Source organism: Gopherus flavomarginatus, chromosome 1 (genome assembly GCF_025201925.1).
Source record: "Gopherus flavomarginatus isolate rGopFla2 chromosome 1, rGopFla2.mat.asm, whole genome shotgun sequence".
In the NCBI taxonomy this organism is placed as follows: Eukaryota; Metazoa; Chordata; order Testudines; family Testudinidae; genus Gopherus; species Gopherus flavomarginatus.
In genome coordinates, this window is record NC_066617.1 from 74448762 (window position 1) to 74471425 (window position 22664).

Below are 22664 nucleotides of genomic sequence, written 5' to 3' on the forward strand. Positions count from 1 at the left end.
TCATAGACCAGAACATTATAACTAAGGCTATGATTATGTCACAGAGGTCACAGAATCCATGACTTCCAGAGACCTCTGTGACATTTTCTGCTTCAGCCCCAGGGCCGGATCTGTCAGCCAGCGGGGGCCCCAGAGCTCTCAGCTGCCAACCCCCGAGCTCTGAGCCACGTGGGGGACCCTGCAGTTCTGAGCCACCAGCCCCGGACCTCCAAACCTCTGTGAGGTGGTGGAGATTCTAGATCTCCCAGCCGCCGCGAGCAAGAGCAGCGATGGGTGATGTTGCAATGGTGCCAAATTATTATTGTGAATTACTGTGATTGATATGAATGAATGTGGTGAACATGAGTATTGTATGGCTTGGTATGTTTGAACTGGCTAGAGGATTCTGGGAGCAGGGCTCTCTTAACATCAGACCATTTGTAAGGAAATTTACTGAGTGTGCTGAAATTGCACTTGAATTGTTAATCAGAGGCTCTATCTGTGTGTGTTTCAGCTTGGAACTCTGGTCATGTCAGCGGATGGCCAGCTCACAAAAGTAAAGAAAACGCAGAAGACACGCTATCAGTGAGCTTGGTACTGAATGACCAGGGTCAAAATGACCCTTTAGGATGGCACCACACTAAGAGCTCAAGTGAGTGATTGATGAGAGGGTAAACGTCAACTGATCTTTGGACTCTGTCTATTTTGCAGTCCCCTTAAAAATGTTAATTAGAAAAACCAGTAATGAAACACCCACAGGGCATATTTCTGGGACATGACTCCTTTGAGAGCAACGTGTATAAATGTTAAGGATACCATACATGCAGAGTTAATTAGTTAGTTAGCTCTCCAATTAACATCTGAACAGGTCTGTGACGCTTTAAGATAGAGGGTCTTAGGGTAGCCAACACCCTGCTACAAGGGACGTCTGTGGGACTTTTGAACCAGAGGGCCTCAGAGTAACCAAGTACTTGAAAAGAGAAGAGAGAAGTCTCTATCTAGGACTGGTAGCTCTACCTGCTTTGTTTGCCAGTCAGGATACGGTGTAGGGCCAAGATAGTTACTGAGGGTTTATGCTTGGGGAATTAAGGCTTATTAGGAGGACGTATTACATAACCTTTTATTGCTTGTGTGAGTCTCTCTCAAATAAGTTGCTGTACATGAGCAAATTGAACCTGAATTTTCACTGGTACTGGTAACAATCTGCCCATGGACCATTAAAGATCCGTTTCAACAGGCGATGGACCCCCGCCCCCATTTTGTCCCAGTTATTTTTAGTAAGAGTCATGGACAGGTCATGGGCTTCCATGAATTTTTAACACACAAAAAGTACCCGAGACAAAATCTTAGCCTTGGTTTTAAACGAAGAAGCCACAGCAGATATACCTTTTCCCTGATAGAGGCAGACTGCCACCTCCCTTCTTTGCCTGCCAATGGATGCAGACACTCACTCTTCATCTCCAACCTTCCACCTCATTCAGAAGGACATCATCCTCCTGCTCCCCTGACCTAATATGCACTTTAAGCAGTTAGAAAATGTTACTATATTGAAAGCATTTATTTTGCTCTCTAGTATTTCTCTGTTCTATCAAACTCAACTTTCAAGCATGGAGTGTCAATTGTACTGAATTCTCCTTCCCTGTTTGCAATATTTTTGTTCCTTACTATGAATATGTAAAACTTCAGTACTTTCTTAAAGGCATCTTCTTACAAAAACACATCAGCAAATGTCCAATTCAGACATTCCATTCTTTACACATACTTGCGTTTTAAGTTTACAATTATACCGAGGAAACGTTTTCACCATGTAGTCCACAATAACACCATCCTTTTCCCCCTGACTAAATAATTCAGACCCCAGCTAATGTTTGATTAGTTCAAATTATTCCTGCCAATGTACCATTTCTCCATTCACAACAATGACCTTTTTCCGCTATTGTGCTTTGTCACCTAACTTTATTAGATTTCTCTGCTGTTCCCTACAGCCTTCTCTAGTTTTGGCTAACGTAAATAATTCTGTCACATGCAAAATTTGCCCTTCAATTTGGTAATGCTCTGAAAAAGGGATCAACCACCAACCAGTCCTAGAACATAACCTTGGGGCGCCCAGTCATTAACTTTTTGCCATCTTGAAAACTGACCATTTATTGCTCCTCTGTTTTCTGTCTGTTTTGTTGATACACCCAAAGAACTCTAACAGACTAGACCAAAGATCATAGTTGAAAGATCACAGAAAAACCTGTGTTTTTTTCACTGTAATACTTTATGTATAGCCACCTTTACTATTTCCCATGTTTGGTTAATTTTCTGGGATCTTTCAATAGCAAAAAGGGAGCAAAAAGCATTTTGAAAAATAAGAATTTGATCATAAAACCAAATAAACTGAAAGCAAACTTAGGACAACTATGTCATGAAATTACCTTTCATTCATTTCTTGAAATTTACTAGATTTTAAGTTGGCCATAACCCTTTCAACAATAAGACCTGTATAAAATGTATACTGCAGTGCTAAGTTAATTAACTAGTGCAGTTGAATAGCAGCTGCTCACCAAAGTTACACAATAGTCTTTTGAAATTCTTTCTAATTTAGAATCTTCCAAGATATTTGGCATTTAATGTGGACTAACACCTCTTCTACAAGACAGTTTTGTTAGTCTCTTAAGTAGGCTCAAATGTTTAGTTCAAAGGAGTCAACATTTATAACTACTAAAATTTTGCAAAGTTACTTCATGATATGAAATAAAAATGCTTGCATTACAGCTATCTAATATATTGGGTTAATAAAAAGAGCACGTTCAATTGAACTGCGGATCTGCAAATATGATGCTCTTACACACTGTACAAGAGAAATGGAATAATTTGAATCTCTAATAAGCAAGCACTTTAAAAATGAAAAATAAAAACTAAACAAGAAATTTACTTACCGTCTGATTCTGAAGCTGCTCGGATGATCAAATAACTGCCGGGTAATGGCTGAGTTATAGAACCAACCGCTTCACCTTTAGGACCCTAGAAATATATGAATACAACACCCGTAAACATTATTTTGAATCAGCTGTTTCATGCTTGTTTGCTGTAATAACAAGCTAATTACAATCGGGCAGCTCTAAACATTTAGCTGCCTCAAGCATGGTGGCATGCCGCAGGGGGCGCTTTGCCGGTCGCTGGTCTCGCGGCTCCAGCGGACCCTCCGCAGGCATGCTGCCGAAGGCTGCCTGCCTGCTGCCCTCCTGGGGACCAGCAGAGCGCCCCTCCGTGCAGTGCCAGCCTTAGGATTTATGGTGCCCTAGGCGAGATTATTAAACTGGTGCCCCTGTGCCTGATCTGCTCTTAGCAACACAAACATAAGCTTATAGTATTGGAAAACTTGCCACATTCACATTATTAAAACCAGTTTAACTTAATTAAGCACACTGTAATGCTGATGGACTAGCACTAAAGAAGCAGCACAATAGAAAAAATTCTGATATGACAGAATGATGCAAATAATATATATTTTTTTAATTTATCAAAATTTTATTGGAAATTTATATGAAGAGGTATTGAAACAAAGATTTGTTTTTAATTAAAAGCAATCTTTCTGGCTTTTTTGGCTGCAAAATCAGTAATAATGTCATCGTATGACAAAGACAAAGTCGTGTCTTGTTCGATCGCAAGAATAGCAAGACCAGTCAAGCGTTCCTGACTCATTGTAGAGCGGAGATAGTTTTTAATGAGCTTTAGTTTTGAGAAACTCCGTCCTCCTGATGCTTCTGTTACAGGAATTGTCAGTAGAATACGAGTGGCAATGTACACGTTAGGATATATGTCAACAAGCTTGCGGGTATGAATAAACTGTACAATGTCCATCACCGATTTTGCATGTGGCAACATTGATGACAGTGTACTCAATTCTTCATACAGTTCAAGTCCATTTAAATCAAAACTATCACCGTGCTTCAGGAGGCTCTCTAGATTCTTGCACTTTGTCATTAGTTGCTCTTGTTTTCCTATTTTGTTGAATTTAGTTATGTCATACAAAAATCCAAACTGTTCATGGTGTACTTGCAAGGTATTAAACCTTTCATCAACAGCAGATACTGCTTTATCCATCACAACATTAAAAAATTCAACCTCAAATTTCTTTTCTGGATCGTCTATGGGCCTGATCTGCTGTACAGATTCTTCACAAAGAAGTGTCCCTGGCCTTTTTAACTCATATTAACTATGTGTTTACTTTATGAAAGTTGGAGAAAACATTGTGAAAACGTAAAACATTGGCTGCCCAACTTCTGGGCTGGCAAAAGTTATACTGACTCACAGGGAAAAAAAAAAGGCAGGAGAATCTTAGTACAACATATGGTCACTCTATACCAGGGGTCGGCAACCTTTCAGAAGTGGTGTGCCAAGTTCACTGTAATTTAAGGTTTCTCGTGCCAGTGATACATTTTAATGTTTGTAGAAGGTTTCTCTCTATGTCTATATTATATAAATAAACTATTGTTATTATCTGAGGTCTTGGCCACCGGTCCTGCTCAGGCCACTGCCAGCTGAGTAAATGAAACCACAAACCGGCAGCGGGCTGGTGGCTGGAACCCTAGACAAGGATCCCAGGCCCTGCTCAGCCTGCTGCTGGTCTGGAGTTCTGACCACCAACTCCTGCCAGCCAGGATCCTAGCCGCCAACCCCCCTTCAGCCCGCTACCAGCCTGGGATTCTGCTCATCCAGGCTGGCAGGAGGCAGAGTGGGGCTGGCAGCTGAGCTCCTGACTGGCAAGGGGCCGGCAGCCGGAACCCCGGAGTAGCAGTAGGCTGAGTGCTGCTGGCACCCCAGACTGGCAGCAGACTGAGCCACTCAACCCCCCACCGGCCCTGCTCAGCCCGCCACCAGCCCACTCAGCCCGCTGCCGGCTGAGTGAATGGAACCCCAGGCTGACAGCAGGTTGAGTGGTTCAACTGGCCTGCTCAGCCCACTGCCAGCCTGGGATTCCTTGGGGGTCCCCAGGCCAGCAGCAGGTGCTGAGTGGGGCTGATGGCTGGTATCCCAGCTGGCAATAGGGCAGCAGCCGGAATCCCAGAGCAGTGATGGGCTGAGCCGCTCAGCCTGCTGCTGCATACCATCAAAAATCAGCTCACCTGCCACCTCTGACAGGTGTGCTGTAGGTTGCCGAACCCTGCTTTATACACTAGTAAGGAGATGAGCATATTACAGTTGTTGGAGGGCTCTTATCAGGAGTAACAGGCTATAGGAAAGTCAGTCAACATTTTTTGTTTCTCTGATGAAAACTGACCCACTCCCTGCCTCAAACCAAACCTGTCACTAATAATTGTCAACAACTTAATTTTCTGGTTTTGGCTAAGATATTGATTTAAAAAAAAACATTGAAATTGGATTCAGGATTGTTATTTGGGGCTTTGTCTTATATAGGCACCAATTACCCCCACCTAGAGTGACCAGACAGAAAGTGTGTAAAATCAGGACAGGGATGGGTGGGGGTGGGGGGCATAAAAGGAGCCTATATAAGAAAAAGACCCCAAAATTGGGACTGTCCCTATAAAACAGGGATATCTGCTCACCCTACTCCAATTTCTTATCCTGATTTTTCACACATCTGGCTAACCCCAGCCAAGCCCTGTGTGACATTCTAATTCTGGCTGCCTGCCGAGGAAGTGAGTTACTTTCACTTTCATTCCTCAGCAGGCAGGCAGCCAGCCTCCCCTCCCCCCCAGCACCTCACCCAACCCAGCCCTGACGAGGGGAGGGAGGAGAGAGAGAGGGGTGCTCCTGGAGAGGAGGGAGAAAGGAGGGGGTGATCCGTGGGGCAGGGGGGAGAAGAATGGATGTTATGGGAGACAACAAAGGATACTGGTTCCAGAGCCACAAAGCCTGCCTCACCTGACCTCAGCCGGGGGGAAAGAGTCACACTCACAGGTGAGCTCCTTTCCCAACCCTAACCCCTCCCCTTCCCAGAGACCCCAGAAGCCAATCCCATTCCTCAGACTGTGCTGCATTCGGCTCTCTCTAGGACCCAGCAGCCCTGCTTCTACACTGTCTGGGCTGCCTGGAGAGTGGTGCCCTCAGGGAGAGAGAGGCCCTACGCGGCTGCCTATTCTGCCTATGCCTAAGGACGGCCCTGCCCCCGTGGCATGCAGCCCCAAGCATGCGATTGGCGTGCTGGGGCCTGGAACCGCCTCTGATTACAATGCAGGAAGCTCTACTGTCACTCACAGCAACAACTAATGAAGATATGGTTCTGTAGATGAGTTGCCTCCTTTCATTGGATTTTCCTCTTCAGACACTTATTTTAAATGGGCTTGAGTGAGAACCACACTTTAAAGAGAAAGGTCTTCAGATTAATTTTAAAAAATAAACTGGAGGCTTTAGTTGGCTGTGGCAAATAACTTCTATGACCTGGTCTGTCAGCAGCACCCTGTGCACTTTTACCTTGTTTCCTTGCCTCCTCCTTGAAGTTAGGTTACGGTGGAGGTACCTTCCTCCCCTCCAGAACCAGACTTATGAGTAGGTGGCAAGGTTCCTAACTGTTCTAGGTACTTCTATGACTCCCCTCACTGTAGATTCCAAGTGCCTTCTGCAAGAGGAATCAGTAGGAGAGTGTGGCAAAGCGATGGCAAAGGATGAAAAGCTCCAGATATAAACCTCAAATTAAATTTAGGGCTGTTGATTAATCGCAGTTAACTCATGCGCTTAACTCAAAAAACCCAATTGTGATTACAAAAATTAATCATGATTAATTGCAGTTTTAATTGCACTGTTAAACAATAGAATACCAATTGAAATGTATTAAATATTTTAGGATGTTTTTCTACATTTTTAAATATATTGATTTCAATTACAACACAGTATACAAAGTTGACGAGCTCATTTTGTATTCTTTTTTATTGCAAATATTTGCATTGCAAAAATGGCAAACGAGAGTATTTTTCAATTCACCTCATACAAGTACTTTATCATGTAAGTGCAACCTACAAATGTAGATTTTTTTTGTTACATAACTACACTCAAAAACAAAACAACGTAAAACTTTAGAGCCTACAAGTCCACTCAGTCCTACTTCTCTAGACAACTGCTGAGACAAACAAGTTTGTTAACATTTATGGGAGATAATGCTGGCCACTTCCTATTTACAATGTCACCTGAAAGTGAGAACAGGTATTTGCATGGCACTTTTGTAGCCGGCAATGCAAGGTATTTACATGCCAGATATGCTAAACATTTGTATTCCCCTTCATGCTTTGGCCACCGTTCCAGAGGACATGCTTCCATGCTGATGATGCTCGTTAAAAAAAATGCATTAATTAAATTTCTGACTGAACTCCTTGGGGGAGAATTGTATGTTCTCCTACTCTGTTTTACCTGCATTCTGCCATATATTTCATGTTATATCAGTCTCAGATGACGACACAGCATATGTTGTTTAAGAACACTTTCACTACAGATCTGACAAAACACAAAGAAGGTACCAATGTGAGATTTCTAAAGATACCTACATCACTCGACCCAAGGTTTAAGAATCTGAAGTGCCTTCCAAAATCTGAAAGGGATGAGGTGTAGAGCATGCTTTCAGAAGTCTCAGATGTGAAAACTACAGAACCCAAACCACCAAAAGAGAAAATCAACCCTTCTTCTGGTGGCATCTGACTCAGATGATGAAAATGAACATGCGTCGTCCACACTGCTTTGGATGGTTATCAAGCAGAACCCCTTATCAGCATGGATGCACGGTTGAAGCATGAAAGGACATATGAATATTTAGTGGATATGGCACAAATATCTTGCAACGCCGGCTACAACAATGCCATGCGAATGCCTGTTCTCACTTTCAGGTGACACTGTAAACAAGAAGTGGGCAGCATTATCACTTGCAAATGTAAACAAACTTGTTTGTCTGAGTGATTGGCTGAACAAGAAGTAGGACTAAGTGGACTTGTAGGCTCTAAAGTTTTACATTATTTTATTTTTGAAGGCAGTTTTTTTTGTACTTAATTCTATATTTGTAAGTTCAACATTCAGGATAAAGAGATTGCACTACAATACTTGTATAAGGTGAATTGAAAAAAAATTTTTTTAGTGCAAATATTTGTAATAAAAATTAATATAAAATGAGCACTGTACACTTCATATTCTGTTTTGTAATTGAAATCAATATATTGAAAGTGTAGAAAATATCCAAAACTATTTAAATAAATGGTATTATATTATTAACAGTGCAATTAATCACGATTAATTTTTTTAATCGCTTGACAGACCTAAATAAACTCTAAACAAATGTTTTAAACAGCTGGAATTTTTAAACAGTGCTATTCCTACAGATATTTCTATTCTGTCAAGTGTACTTCGAGGATAAAAGACTGAAAACACCACTCAAGTGCACACTCTACATAGGTATCTTTAGAGGAATTTTAAGACAACCAATAGGTAAAGGGGTTTGTAGTCATGGTTGGAGGCTATGTTAAATATACTGTCAATCAGCCTAATTGATAAGAAAACCTGTTTGGGTGTTGGGGGATGGACTTCGCCCAATGAATCTAATGGGAAACTGGTAAATTAGAAGAAGGAATGTAAAAGCAAGAAGTTTTGAACAAAAGCAAGTGAAGAGGAAGTTAGTGGCCTGTAATGGAGGTTTTTAGAGATGGACAGTCCATATCTGTATTCCATTGTGGGTTATGCATGTGCACTATGCGCCCGGAGCTGGAGAATTTGAAAATAGGTCAGTTGGTCCATGCATGTGTCTTGGCTCACTTCGAGCCTCCATCTGAGGGCATAAAGGGTGGGGCAGACCAACCATCTCTCCAGTTCTCTCTCTCCTGCAAATCAGAGAAGATCCAAAACAGAGAGGAAAGAGGGAGGGAAATGAAATACAGAGGGGGACCACACAGCTTGAAGAACCTCTATTACAGGTCAGTAACTTCCTCCTCTTCTTTGAGTGATGGTTCCTATTGTATTACACCATGGGTGACTCACAAGCACTATTGAAGTAGGAGGAAGGTGTGAGGATGTAGACCAGGGGTCTCAAACTCAAATGACCATGAGGCCCACATGAGGGCTAGTTCATTGGCCTGAGGGCCGCATCACTGACACACACACTCCTCGCTGCCCCCAGCCCTGTCCCCACTTACCCCTTCCATTAGGCCTCACCTCTTCCCATCCCTTCCCTGCCCCCATTCCAACCCCTTTCCTGAAGTCTCCATCCCAACTCCACCCCCTCCCTGCCCCCAGAGAGTGCATGAGGAGTTTGGCAGGGGCTCAGGGCAGGGAGTTGAGGTGCAGAAGGGGTGTGGGGTGCAGGCAGAGTGCTCAGGGCAGAGTGTTGGGGTGTGGGGTGCAGCAGGGGGCTCAAGGCAGGGGGTTGAGGTGCAGAAGGGGTGTGGGGTGCAGGCAGAGGGCTCCGGGTAGGGAGTTGGGGTGCAGCAGGGGGTTTAGGTTCAGGCAGGGGGCTCAGGGCCGGGAGCTGGGGTGTAAGCAGGGGGCTCAGGGCAGGGGATTGAGGTGTGGGATGCATCAGGGGCTCAGGGAAGGGGGTTGAGGTGCAGGCAGGGGGCTCAGGGCAGGGGACTGGGGTGCAGGAGGGCTTCGGTTTCCAGGGTGGCAGCGACTCGAGGGGGGCAATCCTGAGGCTGTAGTTTGCCCACCCCTGGCCTGGAGGTAGGCCCGGGGTGGGGGGGCAGCGGCATGGGCCGCTTGGCAGGCCACAGGAAATAGCCCTGTGGGCTGCATGTTTGAGACCCCTGATGTAGACGGTGGACCTGAGTGGAGGATTGCAGTCCCAAAGGAAGTATCAGCAGAGGAGTCCTGCACCTGGGCATAATGTCTTGCAAATGCATGAACAGTGCCTCAAGTGGCCACTTTACAGATATCAAGGAAAGGCACCTTCTGAAATAGTTGCTGCTTGTAAAACAATTGAAACTGATGTGATTATATGGCATAGAATCCTCTCAGGAGTAACATCTTCTAATGGAATCCTTCTTAATATTAGAAAGAATGTCTCTCAAGGCTGGGTTAGGTTCACTCCCCAACTGAACATTCTAACAATGATACCCATCCAAATATCAAGCCTTGAGGTGGAACGGACACAAATCAGGGTGCTCGATCTTGCTGTTCCAATGGGTCAGGAGCTCAGGAAACACTGGGAGGATGATTAGTAGCCGGGATGACATGTGTAGGAGGGTGGGAAACTAGAACTACTGGGGACAGTAATGGACGACCAACATGACCTCTGCCCTGCCAGATTTTGCATAAAACTCGTGGTAGAAGTGGTAGCAGAGGAAAGGCATAATTGAACTGATCCGATCGAGGAAGAAGCAGGGCATCACCCTGGGAGTAGATGTGAGGAGTTCCCCCGGGGTGCCACCTGGAACTGGGGTACCACTGAGCCCTCTGATCCAACAGCCTGGCCTCTTTTCCCACTGTGCTGCTGTGACAAGCTGAAGACCTACTCCTGGTCCTACACTTCCTCCAGCATACATACAGGTAGGGACACACCCAGCTGCAATTACATGCAGGCTCTCTGACCAGCCACTGCATAAACCAACAAAAGAGAGGCTACAGCCAAAATAAGCATCAGCTTCCCAGACTAGGGCCCCAGAGCTGTAGCATCCTGAACTGGTCAAAACCCTGACCAGTATGAATTTATTATCCAGTTCGCCTCCCTCTCAATGTGCAGAGGAAATGCAACAAGCCTATGTTAAACCAAGCTGAGATTGGTTTAAACATGGGATTGTAGATGCCAACATGACCATGTGAAATCTGAGTTTGCAAACGATGTGATCGAAATGGCAGTAGTCGAGAACTGTCTCCAACCACCCTTTTTTTGGGTACCAGGAAGCAAGTTGAGTAAAACCTGCTCCCTTGGTATTGAGAAGGGACGTGTTCTATCGCTTCTCGCCCTAATAGGGAGTCCATCTCTTGTTTAAGAATATTCTCATGAAAGTGGCCCCCAGAGGCAGTACTGAGTAGAGGGGTTTTAGAGGAGGCAGGGATGCAAACTCTATCAAACTGTAAATAGTTTTAACAATTTTTACAAAGCTAAATCTAATTCTTATTTTTTAGGACGAAGCTGAAGCTACAGACACTGGAGGTTCCGAAGCAGACCACAACGTGGTGAGAAGTAACAGGAGAGACAGTCGGTATGCCCCATCCTTTATCCCCTCAGATGGAGGCACGAGGTGAGCCAGGGTGCATGTAAGACCCGATAGACATTACTTACAAATTCTCCAGCTCTGGGTGCTTGATGCACATGTGTAAACCACAGTGGAATATAACAATCACTCAAAGATGACGACAGTGACTTTTAGAAGCTATAATATGGAACAGCCAGTGTTAAAGAAACAATGTACACAGGCTAGTGCTAGTCTCAACCATAGCCAGGAATTTCTGAACTCCTATTACAGAGATTAAAAACAAGAACTGTTCCCCAAGAGAAAGTGCTCAGAATTGAGACAAAAGGTATTGGTGGGTCTATGAAGAGTATTTTTGGCAAGAAGGACATTATAAGATACGGAGTTACCAGTCAGACTGTGAAAGAAACCACACAGTTTTTTAATGCAGGAAGAACTGTCAATCCTCCAAGTATAGATCACCACAGATCCTAGATGTTATGAGCAATATGAGTATGTGATCTAGAAAGTACCTTAACTAAGGGGAAGGATATTGTGATAATGTGTAAAATCTTAAGGTGGCAAGACTACAGTCTGAGGCTAGAAGTCTGTCAGTGAGACAAATTACCTGGACTCTAATTTGGGTTATACTAGATACATTAATTACTCTGTATCAGACTACTATCGTTCAGGGATAAAGACTGGACTGTTGGTATGAAAAAGGTGGTGATATGCTTAGATGCTCAGGCAAAGTACAATGACTAAAACTGAATGAGTAATTTGCAGTGAATAACTGAACAAATCAACTTTTTTGATAATTGCTTGTAAATTATGATTTTCTATAATGTATCAGTTTTCTGAAAACATTAGATACTTTTTAAAAACCTACTGATTGATTGCAAATAGTTTTGAGAGGCTTTGATATTCACTATTGCAGATGTGTTGGTTAGTTGCGATCGGAGAGAAGTTACACTGTATTGTTCCTGTTCCCTAACTGGATGATAGAATGTTGGGAATCATTCAGAAAGGGATAGATAAGACAGAAAATATTATATTGCCTCTATATAAATCACGGTACGCCCACATGTTGAATACTGCATGCAGATATGGTCGTCCCATCTCAAAAAAGATGCATTAGAATTGGAAAAGGTTCAGAAAAGGGCAACAAATTATTAGGGGTATGGAATGGCTGCCAAATGAGGAGAGATTAATAAGACTGGGATTTTTCATCTTGGAAAAGAGATGACTAAGGGGAGATATGATAGAAGCCTATAAAATCATGGCTGGTGTGGAGAAAGTAAATAAAGAAGTGTTATTTACTCCTCATAACACAAGAACTAGGGGTCACCAAATGAAATTAATAGGCAGCAGGTTTAAAACAAACAAAAGGAAGGAGTTCTTCACACAACACACAGTCAACCTGTGGAACTCTTTGTGAGAGGATGTTGTGAAGGCCAAGACTATAACAGGTTTCCAAAAACCCTAGATAAATTCACGGAGGATAGGTCCATCACTAGCTATTAGCCAGGATTGGTAGAGATGGTGTCCCTAGCCTTTGTTTGCCAGAAGTTGGCAATGGGAAACCGAAGATGGATCACTTGATGATTTCCTGTTCTGTTCATTCCCTCTGAGGCACTCAGCATTGGCCACTGTCGGAAGACAGGACATTAGACTAGATAGACCTTTGGTCTGACCCAGTATAGTCATTCTTACATTCTTGGTCTTTGTTGAAAAACAAGCTTTTTCTCTTGTGAGCCTAATGGTGAAAGTTTATTGGAGAGTAAAGTTACCGGCTGCTATCCTTATGAAAGTTTGCCTCCCACAGGATCTATAGTTTCACTAGCAGATTGCTGTTAATGATGGGGGGAGATAGGACAGGGAAGAAGACTTCATTTTAACAAGGACTTCTAACTAAAACTAATAAATCTCTACTGTACATAGCCATACCAGAACGAACAAATGCCGCAATAGCCCACAGCACATTTAAAATGGACAATATTGACTTATTCGGATTTAAAATTTGATCTACCTTTAATAATGTTAAAGCAATTATGAAATATAGGCTTGATTTATGCAGATCTCAGCCTAAGACTGATTTGTCATCTTCTGCACAGCTAGGTCACCCTAGTCAAACAGCTGTTAACAACTTTCATGATGTAGATGCATATAAAGTAATCAACTTTTAAGTCACATTAACCACAAAATACATATAGCTAGGAAAGGAATGGGGAAAATCACTGTGCAGCAAACAAACAATGAGAAATTGGTAGGTAAGTGGTTTTAGACTAAAGTAAATCTACAACCAATTTGAAAAAAACCTAATATTTTGAGTATTTCATACTAAGAAGAGATAAGATTCCAAACAGACAACAGTTCCTTGGAATAAATGTTACTTTAACTGCCTGAACTTAATGAAGAAGAAAGTTATCATTTTCATCACCAATGAAACATGACATGAAACAGCTGCACAGATACTTTGCATCTGTGTGTCAGATGCAGAATGCAGAGAGTATAATAAATTCCTCATCCATTATTAGGGCTGTTAGGAGGTAAGGTAATACAGTAGAACCCTGTTTATTCAATCTAATTGGGACCAGGGCCAGATCAGATTATCAAAAAACTCTGGATAAACCAGAGAATGGGAAAAATGTGATGATACACCGCCATCTAGTGTCCACAGGAGAGATTGCCCGCTTCTGGCCCTCGAGTCCAAGTTGTTCCGGAAATGTGGAGAGCTTGTTAAGGGAGGGTTGGATAAATGGGTTTCTTCTGTTCAAATGATCACCACCACTATGTTTTAAGATACAGAATCATATGTAAGCTTCAAATACCTACATGGTCTCCATCATTATTGCTGTGCACAAAAGTAATTAAAACAAGTGCTTTTGTATGCAGTTATTAATTTACTCAAGTATCAAATCTAAAGAAATGAAATAGCTATTTATAAATACTGAATGAAAGACTTTTCAGCAAGACATTACATGAAACACAGTGTATGCTCTTCAGCAAAGATTATAGCATCCTATTTATTTCTAAGTGGTCCCCAAAAGATTAATCTATTCATGTAACCAACATGTGATCTACCCAGTATAAATCACAGAGGTCACATAGTTACTTTTTTGGATGAAAAGAACAGCAGTAGACACTGTATTAACACAGAATTAAATTAAGAATAGCTAGAAGACATAACACTGATGACTATATAGAAAAGTGTATTGCCTCAAATGTAAGGCTGCTTCTACTCAATGCTGGGAACATAGACACATTTTGCAATGTCTTCTTAAAGAATGGATGTTCACTAACCTTAACAGCCCAGATGGACTGTTCCAAGGGATGGAAAAGTTTGAAACAAAAGCCATCTTTTTTCGAAGGCCGCTCAATGAGTTCACAAGCATTCAGGAGCACTGTTCCCACCCACTGGCCATTTTTTGGGGTTTTGTAAATGAGCAATACTCCTGGTTTCAGCACACACCACAGTTTGGTCCAGCTTTTCAATGTACCACGAATCTACAAAATATTAACAATTGGGTTTAGTTCATGACAATTAAAAATAAATATCATAAAGTCAAAAATAAATTTTAAAGTCATCCCCCTTCTGCTGAAAGGAAAATTGAATCCAAGTCAATAGACAGTTTTACCCAAAATAAAGTAAGTCCGTTGATTCTACAACTGTGTTCTTTCCTTCCTTGTGGCAGAAACATGTTTAGATGCAGATTCCTCCTTCCAGGGCTGGTGAGTATAACCCTTGTTATGCAAGCGATGTACACATTGGTTCAAAATCTGGAAGTACTTCTGGATACCTGATTCCTTCTGGATTCCCCAGGAGTGTCCATGGCCAGAGCGTATTTTACCATTAGCAATATTATGCATGACATATGGGTTTACTATAATAGACTTTGAATAGAATTGCTATGAATGCAACTCAAAAGATACAGTTGGTGCAGAATGCAATTGCCTCCTTAAGGTTTTCCTCTCCACAAAGAAAAACCCAGGGGTGGCCCATGCCAGGCAGCTCGGGCTCACAGGGCTCGGGCTGCAGGGCTGTTTTGTTGCTGTGCAGACTTCTGGGCTCAGGATGGAGCCCAAGCTCTGGGATTCTTCCACGTCAGAGGGTCCTAAAGCCTGGGCTCCAGCCTGAGCCCAGAAGTCTACATAGCAATGAAATATCCCCGCAGCCCTTGCCCAAGTCAGCTGGCACTGGCCAGCAACAGGTTTTTCTTTGTTGTGCAGACATACTGTTAGTGATGGTAGGTCATAACAGGTCTCAGAGTTCTTAATACTTGATTTTGAATAGAAATCAAGGTATTTCCAACCAATCTATAGATATATAAAAATTCCAGATCTGACTTGGGTCACTGGCTATTTGAAAGAGCACCTCCTCCTGTGCACCACCAAGAGTTCTTAGATTCTCTGGATTTGAATATCTGGGGTCTGGATGTTTGTGATTAAGTTCTGGTCACTCTAGAACTTATACCTCCCTATCAGGCTGACCAAACACCAATTTGTTGACCTCCGTAGTATTGATTTAATCTTTCTATTTAGTAAGGCTTTTCCATGAGCAAGGTAAACATTACCTCTTATGGATAAGCCATTTAGTTTAATCTCTGTGAAAGTACCCACACTGCTTTTGCAATGCCCTGTCACTAGTGGTACTGCCCACTGTTTGGGACAGATGAACTTCTCATCTCTTCTATGGAAATAAGCTTCTAGGATTATAGCTATTTCATATGGGAGGAAAGAGAAAAAAAGAGGAAGAGATGTGCAAGAAGGAACTTGTGTTAAAATACCTAAGATGGTTACTGACCTTCCTTTTGTGACTTCTAACAGAAATTAAGGAATTCTCTATGATCAAGTATAAAATCAACAAGTACAAAAAAACCCATCACCCCCAAAAGTTTTTTAAATTAGTTGCTGTACATATTAGATCAATGTCACTATGGCAACTGCAGTAATTAACAGCCAGTTATCCTCAGTTATCCCCTAGGATTCAAGCATGGAGCCTCTGGGTTGCAATTAATAGATGCTCTGCTAGATGAAAAACATTAATCAGCAATACACTAAGATTCTGAGCCTTTTCTATTTTGGTAGGTAAACACCAGGCAGCTACTACAACTTCAACTCAGGTTTCACACTCAAGCTCTGACCTTCAGCCAGTCAGCCATAACAATAACTGATGGGTCTGTGATTGTGCTAAGCAATTCTTTTGTCGCTCTCTTCTTCTCTTCTCTGTAATTTTTCTTTTGAACCTGTAATTAACAAATATAGAGGATGGTAAAAACTATTTTAAATCACAGGGAAAAAGCAAGTCAGAGCAATAAAAAAAAAAACATTGCAACTAACAAAACTCAAGAAAATTGTAAGGTGCAAAGCTCAACCTATAACAATATAGACAAAGAAGCAGCTTTAAAATGTGGAAGAATGTTTGTCTTGAACAAACAAGACTTTTCCCTGTTCAGTTTCAAGACAAGTCACTTCTAATGTCAAATTAAAAAATGTTACAAACATCACCTTAAATTTTTTTTAAATAACTGAAGTCACTTATTTTTAACCATTTTATTGTTTATTTCATTGCTCCTTATCAGAAAGGCAAGTAGACCAGTCAGTTTCACTTTTATCTATAATCAATTAGCAGTCAATTTCAAGTTCTCATACACTGGCACGATTGTGCAGATTTCGGGTTTAGGAGATGTATGCATGTTTAAATGTCCATTATATTGAAAAATAATGAAAGAGGGATATGAAAATATTTACTTTTTATTTATTTTCTTTTCCAGTAGAAATTCAGTGATGCCATTTTCCTTTCACAGTGGCCGACCACTTTACGGTCTGTGGCTATAACACCTCAAGAGCTGGGTAAAGTTTCTTCAATGAATTGCTTTTTCATCATTGCATTTTTCAGGACCCAAAACTATTTGAAATTTGGCAAATAGTTTCAGTTGAAAAAAAAAGTTCAAGAGTTGAAATGTTTCTTTTTGACCATTTTGAAATGTTTCATCTTGGACTATTTTGTTTTCACTTTTCATTTCAAAATGAACAGTTCAATTTCAAAATCTGGCCAATTTATATATAAAAAAGGGTGAAATATCCACACAACCAAATTGCAACAAAAACTGAACACAAATAAAAAAAGACAGAAAAATATTATTTTCAAGTTGACAATGTTTTGGTTGAGTCAAAACAAATCTGTTGAAAAGTTGGGAAAAAATTGTTCTGTGTTCAAATCAAACTTTTTTTTTTTTTTTTTTTTTTTTTTTTTTTTTAAGATTTTTTGGTTTTGACTCCAAGCTGAAAAATACTGTGCTAAACACCTTTGGCAGTGATTTTAAACTTTGTAGGGTCTGATCTTGTCAGTATATGGAGGAACACCAACAAGGAAAACACTGGTACCACAAGACAGTGTTGGTGATTCAACAAGTGGCGCTCTTCCCATTTTACACGTGATCCTAAAGACTGCACCACAGAAACACAAAGTCACCTTAGCATCATCATGAGGCAATGGTCTTAGATATTCCTTAGAGTGGAGCACAGCAGCAGGACTGGGAACCCACAGGTCCCAAAGGACCCACTGCCATAATAGCAGGAGCAGGTAAACTGTACTTTGTTGTGGGAAGGATTGGGTGGACATAAAGAAAACCAGACTACAGTAATGTGCAGGAAAACACTAAATCTCTCATCAGTTTGTCAAACAGAAATTCAGCAATGTAGAGCATGTTTTTCTTTTTTAAATAAAGCTTTTAATACTTAAAATTAAGCAAGAGATAGAAAGATTTGATGTCTATTATGACAGGAGTTAAAAGTTGTTTTTTTTTTTACAAGGTTTAAGCAATATTAGCTTTATTCTTTTAGTGGTAAAAATTGTGTCTGAATATTTTTTATATATACACCTCTACCTTGATATCACGCGACCCGATATAACATGAATTCGGATATAACGCCGTAAAGCAGTGCTCCGGGGGGTGGGGCTGCACACTCTGGTGAATCAAAGCAAGTTCGATATAATGCTGTTTCACCTATAACGCGGTAAGATTTTTTGGCTCCCAAGGACAGCATTATATCGAGGTAGAGGTGTACAATATATTAATTGAAATTTTTTTTAGTAGCATGGAGGAACTTGTCTCTCTTGTGGGAGCCAAGGTTTTTGCAGGTGGGAGCAGAATAAAAAATGCAAAAACAATGAGGGAGTGGGTATTGCGAGGCAGGATGGGAGCTCGATTAAAAAAAAAAATTCCCATGCAGGGTTCTACCTGAGAGGTCTATTTAGCTTCTGAGGGCTGACTGGAAAGTCAAATTTCAAGCTGTTAAATTATTTTGGAAAGTGACATACCTTAAGAGACTCCTTTTTTGTGAGCTTGCTTGAAGTAGAGGAGATGTCCTTATCAGAGCCATTGTAAAGCTTGGATTCAGACTGAAATTTACAAAATAAAGAATAAGTAAATATTGCTGATAGATACCTGGACCCATTAGGATAATGTTTCACTCAGACAAAAACAGTGATGTGCACAGATATTTCTATAGCTCTTCACCATTTCCTTTCATTTCCTTCAATAAAAATCAATTTCTCACAACGTGGTTCATTCAAAAACTATGTACAGAGTTATACTTTTGTCCGGGGTTCTCAAAGTCCTGGCCCGCAGGCCATCTGCGGCCCAAGAACCTCCCCACTAAGGCCCGCGGAGGAGAGTCACATGCAGACACATTGCCAGCAATGTCTGCTGCAGGTACCGCCTCCCCCCCGCAGCTCCTGTTGGCTGGGGGAGAGGGACAGAGTAGCATCACTAGTCGCCGTGCAGTCAGCCATGGAGGCAACATCACTTGTTTCCACAATGAATACAAACAAGTCAAAATACCGAACACAGCTATCTGATGCACACCTTGCTACAATCCTGAAAGTGTCAACTGCTCAGTTATTGAGGCCAAACATCAAAAAACTGACAGAACTGAAGTGCTGCCAGGTGTCTGTAAAGCACTAAAAACTCTCTGGCAGGTGAAGAATTGTATAAAGTTGTATGACAGTTTTATTATTTCTAAGAAATTCGAAATAAAAAATACAATATAAACGTTTTTCTTTTCTGAACACCATCTTCAGTGACATTATTGGCCCACTGGGAGGATTTGAGGACTGGCACTGGCCTTAAGGTAAACTGAGTTTGAGACCCCTGCTTTTGTCAGTTACTTTAAGGACTGAAAGAGCCTGCAAGTGAATCCTCCAGAAACAGCTCAACTACATGTAGTAAATTTGTTGCTGGGGGCAGGGAGGCACAGCGGAAGAGGGGTCACGTTCTCCCCCCCACCCCATTTTCTCTATGACTTCTACTGAGCATGCTCACACAGATTGAGCATATTCAGTAACACTGCTGAAGCCGATTGCCCTAAATCTCCTCCCACCCCCCACCCTATTGGCAGACACGAGTCGTCTCCAGCTGAATGGTTTTGTTCTTTTTTTTTTTTTTTAAAATGCTCTATTTGGCTGAAAGATGGACCATAGGAATTGAAAATTGGGAGGAGCTCAGCTCTTCATGCAACCTCTTCAGACTATACTAGACTTAAATCTGTTCCATGAGTCAATGGACTACGATTGCTCAAGAAGAGTTCAGTCACTGCTTTCCCCTCTCCTACAAACTCCAGAAGATCAAGATATCTCAGCAGAGCACCCAAGTGCTACCAGACTGGAGAGTGGGACTCAAGGTTGCTTATAAAAACCTGAGTCCTCATTCATGGCTGGGCAATGTGCTGACTCATCATAACATGATTTTTTTTGGTCATGTCATAAAAAGAATCAATCTTTGAATCTTTTATCTGTTGCCCACTAGCTGAAAGGGAACTGGAAGAGGACACTGACTGATCCAGCCAAAGACTGGCAACTGGCCATCTGTAAGGGAAGTCTGCTGTGCTGTTACAACTTATCACTTGTCATTACTATTGCAATCCAGTGAATCACCACTGGGAACTGTTCAGTAGTTATTGCTTACCAACCTAAAAATAAATTTAAAAGAGATCTATTTCTCTATGCACCAAAACAACCCTGATTGACAAGAATTGCTTTGTAGCAAAATGCCCATGTACCAATACAACCTTCTTGATGCCAATATAAATTAGAGGACAATTTTCTGAAAGCAACCACTTACTCTATTTAGCCTTTCAAATAGCCAGCTGTCCAGTTTCAAATCTAAAATTCCAATACAAAGTTTATTCACAAAAAGTTTGTTTCCGAAACACTTAGGAATGACTGAGTCTAAAATGTGCAAGTATGAAATAATGAGAGGGAAGGGAGCACTGTTAATTTCTATTAGAAGCCTGTTCAGAACAAAATAAAATTTAGATTTAAACTAAATACACAACCGGACATGTGAATCCTTGGTCTATTCAGTGATAAGGATTCAAGTACTTTCACTGCACTGGATGAAGGGGAAGAAATAATTACTCTGTTTCAAGCATTTGAGGAGAGATGAGCCAGGAGAATCCAAAAGGCAAGGCATAACGGAACACAACTCAAAACAACACTTTGAAGTTTTCAGATTGCCTGTTAAAAGGAATCTAATGGTATCTGAAATGTAAATGTGTGTGTGGCACCCCACACTGGTGCACATTAATCCTAGAACTATGAAAACTTGGTCTCCATGCAAGAGCTGAAGTTTGTTAGAAAAGCATTGTGATGAAACTGCCTATGGGAAACTTGTTCAGTAGATAAATGGAAGACTTTAAACTCCAGGGATGTCAACCCAGCACCTTTCCCAAGCACTAAATTCACATCTAAAAAATGACAGGAGAAAACATTTTGAACAGGAAACATCGTAAAGGAGCCAACTGCAATCCTAGTGAGGTACATGCTGTACCTTCCTTGTACTGGGTGGTGAGTAACTTTCATCACTGGTGGCCCAGTCCATGCTTAGGGCTACCACTTAGCCTTTGTAGCTGGAACAGCCAATTGCATCTCTGAAAGCTTATCCTGAAGTCTAGGGAGCCGTTGATTCCTATCAAAAGTCAGGCCAACAGCTACTGCAAAACTGAAGGTGAAAAAAGAGGTGTTAATGGGGGAAAGAAAACATCTTTTGTCTCCTTATTGCAGCTGTACAGAGGTCTAGATAAGACAGTGACTGGAAAGGACAGAAAGACTGAAGTTATCGGATGGAAAACAAGAGTAAGAACCTGAAATGGAAAGATGAGAAAATAAATTGGATTAATATACAAAGATCAGTAATTTGTTAAATTATAAATTAGAGAATCTCAGTTAAAAAAAAATCACAGAATAAAAAGAGGGCTCAGAAGCTTCAGGACCAACCAACTGTTGTGATCATAAAGAAGCTGGATAATAACCAAGTGTATTTTCTCCTTTTCCCTGACCAGTACGAACTGAGTGTGGACTAGAACTGAATGTATTGTTTTGCATCTGAAGCAATCCAGAGTCAGAGCTTAATGACTGAACAAAGGCTGACATGGTCTAGCCTTCTCAACTATGACATCACAGAATTCCAAGTCTATTCCATCAGCTACAGAACAGTTTGGCTGGGAGATAGGAATAATAGCCATAGGATACTACACCACGGCAAAAGCGTTTAAAAAAAATGTAATACCTGCAAGATGATTATGGAAATTCCATAGCAACTCCATAGTTAAGGTTGCATTGAATTTTTCAATTTAAACAACCTTTTGTTTTTGCATGAAGAATAGAGGGTATCCTCCATACCAGAGAATAATCTATGAGTAAATACTTAAGTCATATTCTCTCCCACAAATTGCTCTTTTCTTCCAGTGTAAATAGGCTATAAAACCACTCGATCAGGGTAATGTAGATAATATAGTAAGCAACAGCAGCATGATAGTTAGGGCTGTATCACAAATTCTGTTTAAAGGTCAACCTTCCTAAATCCTCTAAAAACTACATGCTTAGATTTCTTTGAAGTAATTTAAGATTTCTGTGCCCCTGGGGCGGGGGGAGTCATTTGAGCCAGGGGTTCCAGAGATAAGCCCTGAAAAAAAACAGCCATTTTCCAAGAATTTTCTCCCTCTCCCCCGCCAGAGCTAGACATCAAACTATGACTATGCTTCAGGTCAAAACAGTGGCACAATCTGTCAGGTGTTACACCAGGTTCATGGAACCCCACTACATAGTGGATGACCCAAACTGAGAACAGTATTTAAGAAAATGTGTGGTTTTTGCAGTGTGCCTGTACCAGTACAGAAAAAACAGCTATGCAGCGGTTCTCAAACTTCATTGTACCACAACCCACTTTGAAAACAAAAGAGTGGGGACTGAGGCCTGAGCCCAAGCCCTGTCTTCAGCCCCAGGTAGGCCTGGGAAGGGGAGGGGGGCCTTAGCTTTGGCTTCAGCCTCAAGGCAAGTCTAATGCCAGCCCTAGAGACCCCATTAAAATGTTGTTGCGACCCACTTTGGGGTTTTGACCCACAATTTGAGAACTACTGAGGTAAAGGGTTTTCATTCCCACCAGTTTATATGCTTTAAAGTTCAACTCTTGTGAGTGCTCTAAAACCAAATGATTATTTTGATTGCTTTTAAAATTGGTCTGCCTCATGAGGAAGGGGGGTAGTGCTAATGACTGAAATATGAGGTAATTCGATCAAGTGGTTCCCAAG

The 22664-nt window shown here is 41.5% G+C and overlaps 1 protein-coding gene across 8 annotated transcripts in view; it reads right to left on the bottom strand.

Moving 5' to 3' along the window:
* The window catches only part of OSBPL8 (oxysterol binding protein like 8), a 215141-nt gene that overhangs the window by 44754 nt on the left and 147723 nt on the right, over positions 1-22664 (bottom strand). For 7 of the 8 annotated variants that reach the window (XM_050934840.1, XM_050934831.1, XM_050934821.1 and 4 more), the window contains 4 exons: positions 18397-18477; positions 16217-16318; positions 14376-14579; positions 2904-2988 (listed from right to left, as the gene is read on the bottom strand). In XM_050934840.1, the coding sequence (XP_050790797.1) occupies positions 2904-2988; positions 14376-14579; positions 16217-16318; positions 18397-18477 (472 nt within the window). The remainder of the gene's footprint in view (positions 1-2903; positions 2989-14375; positions 14580-16216; positions 16319-18396; positions 18478-22664) is intronic. The other variant, XM_050934847.1, reaches the window with a different exon arrangement.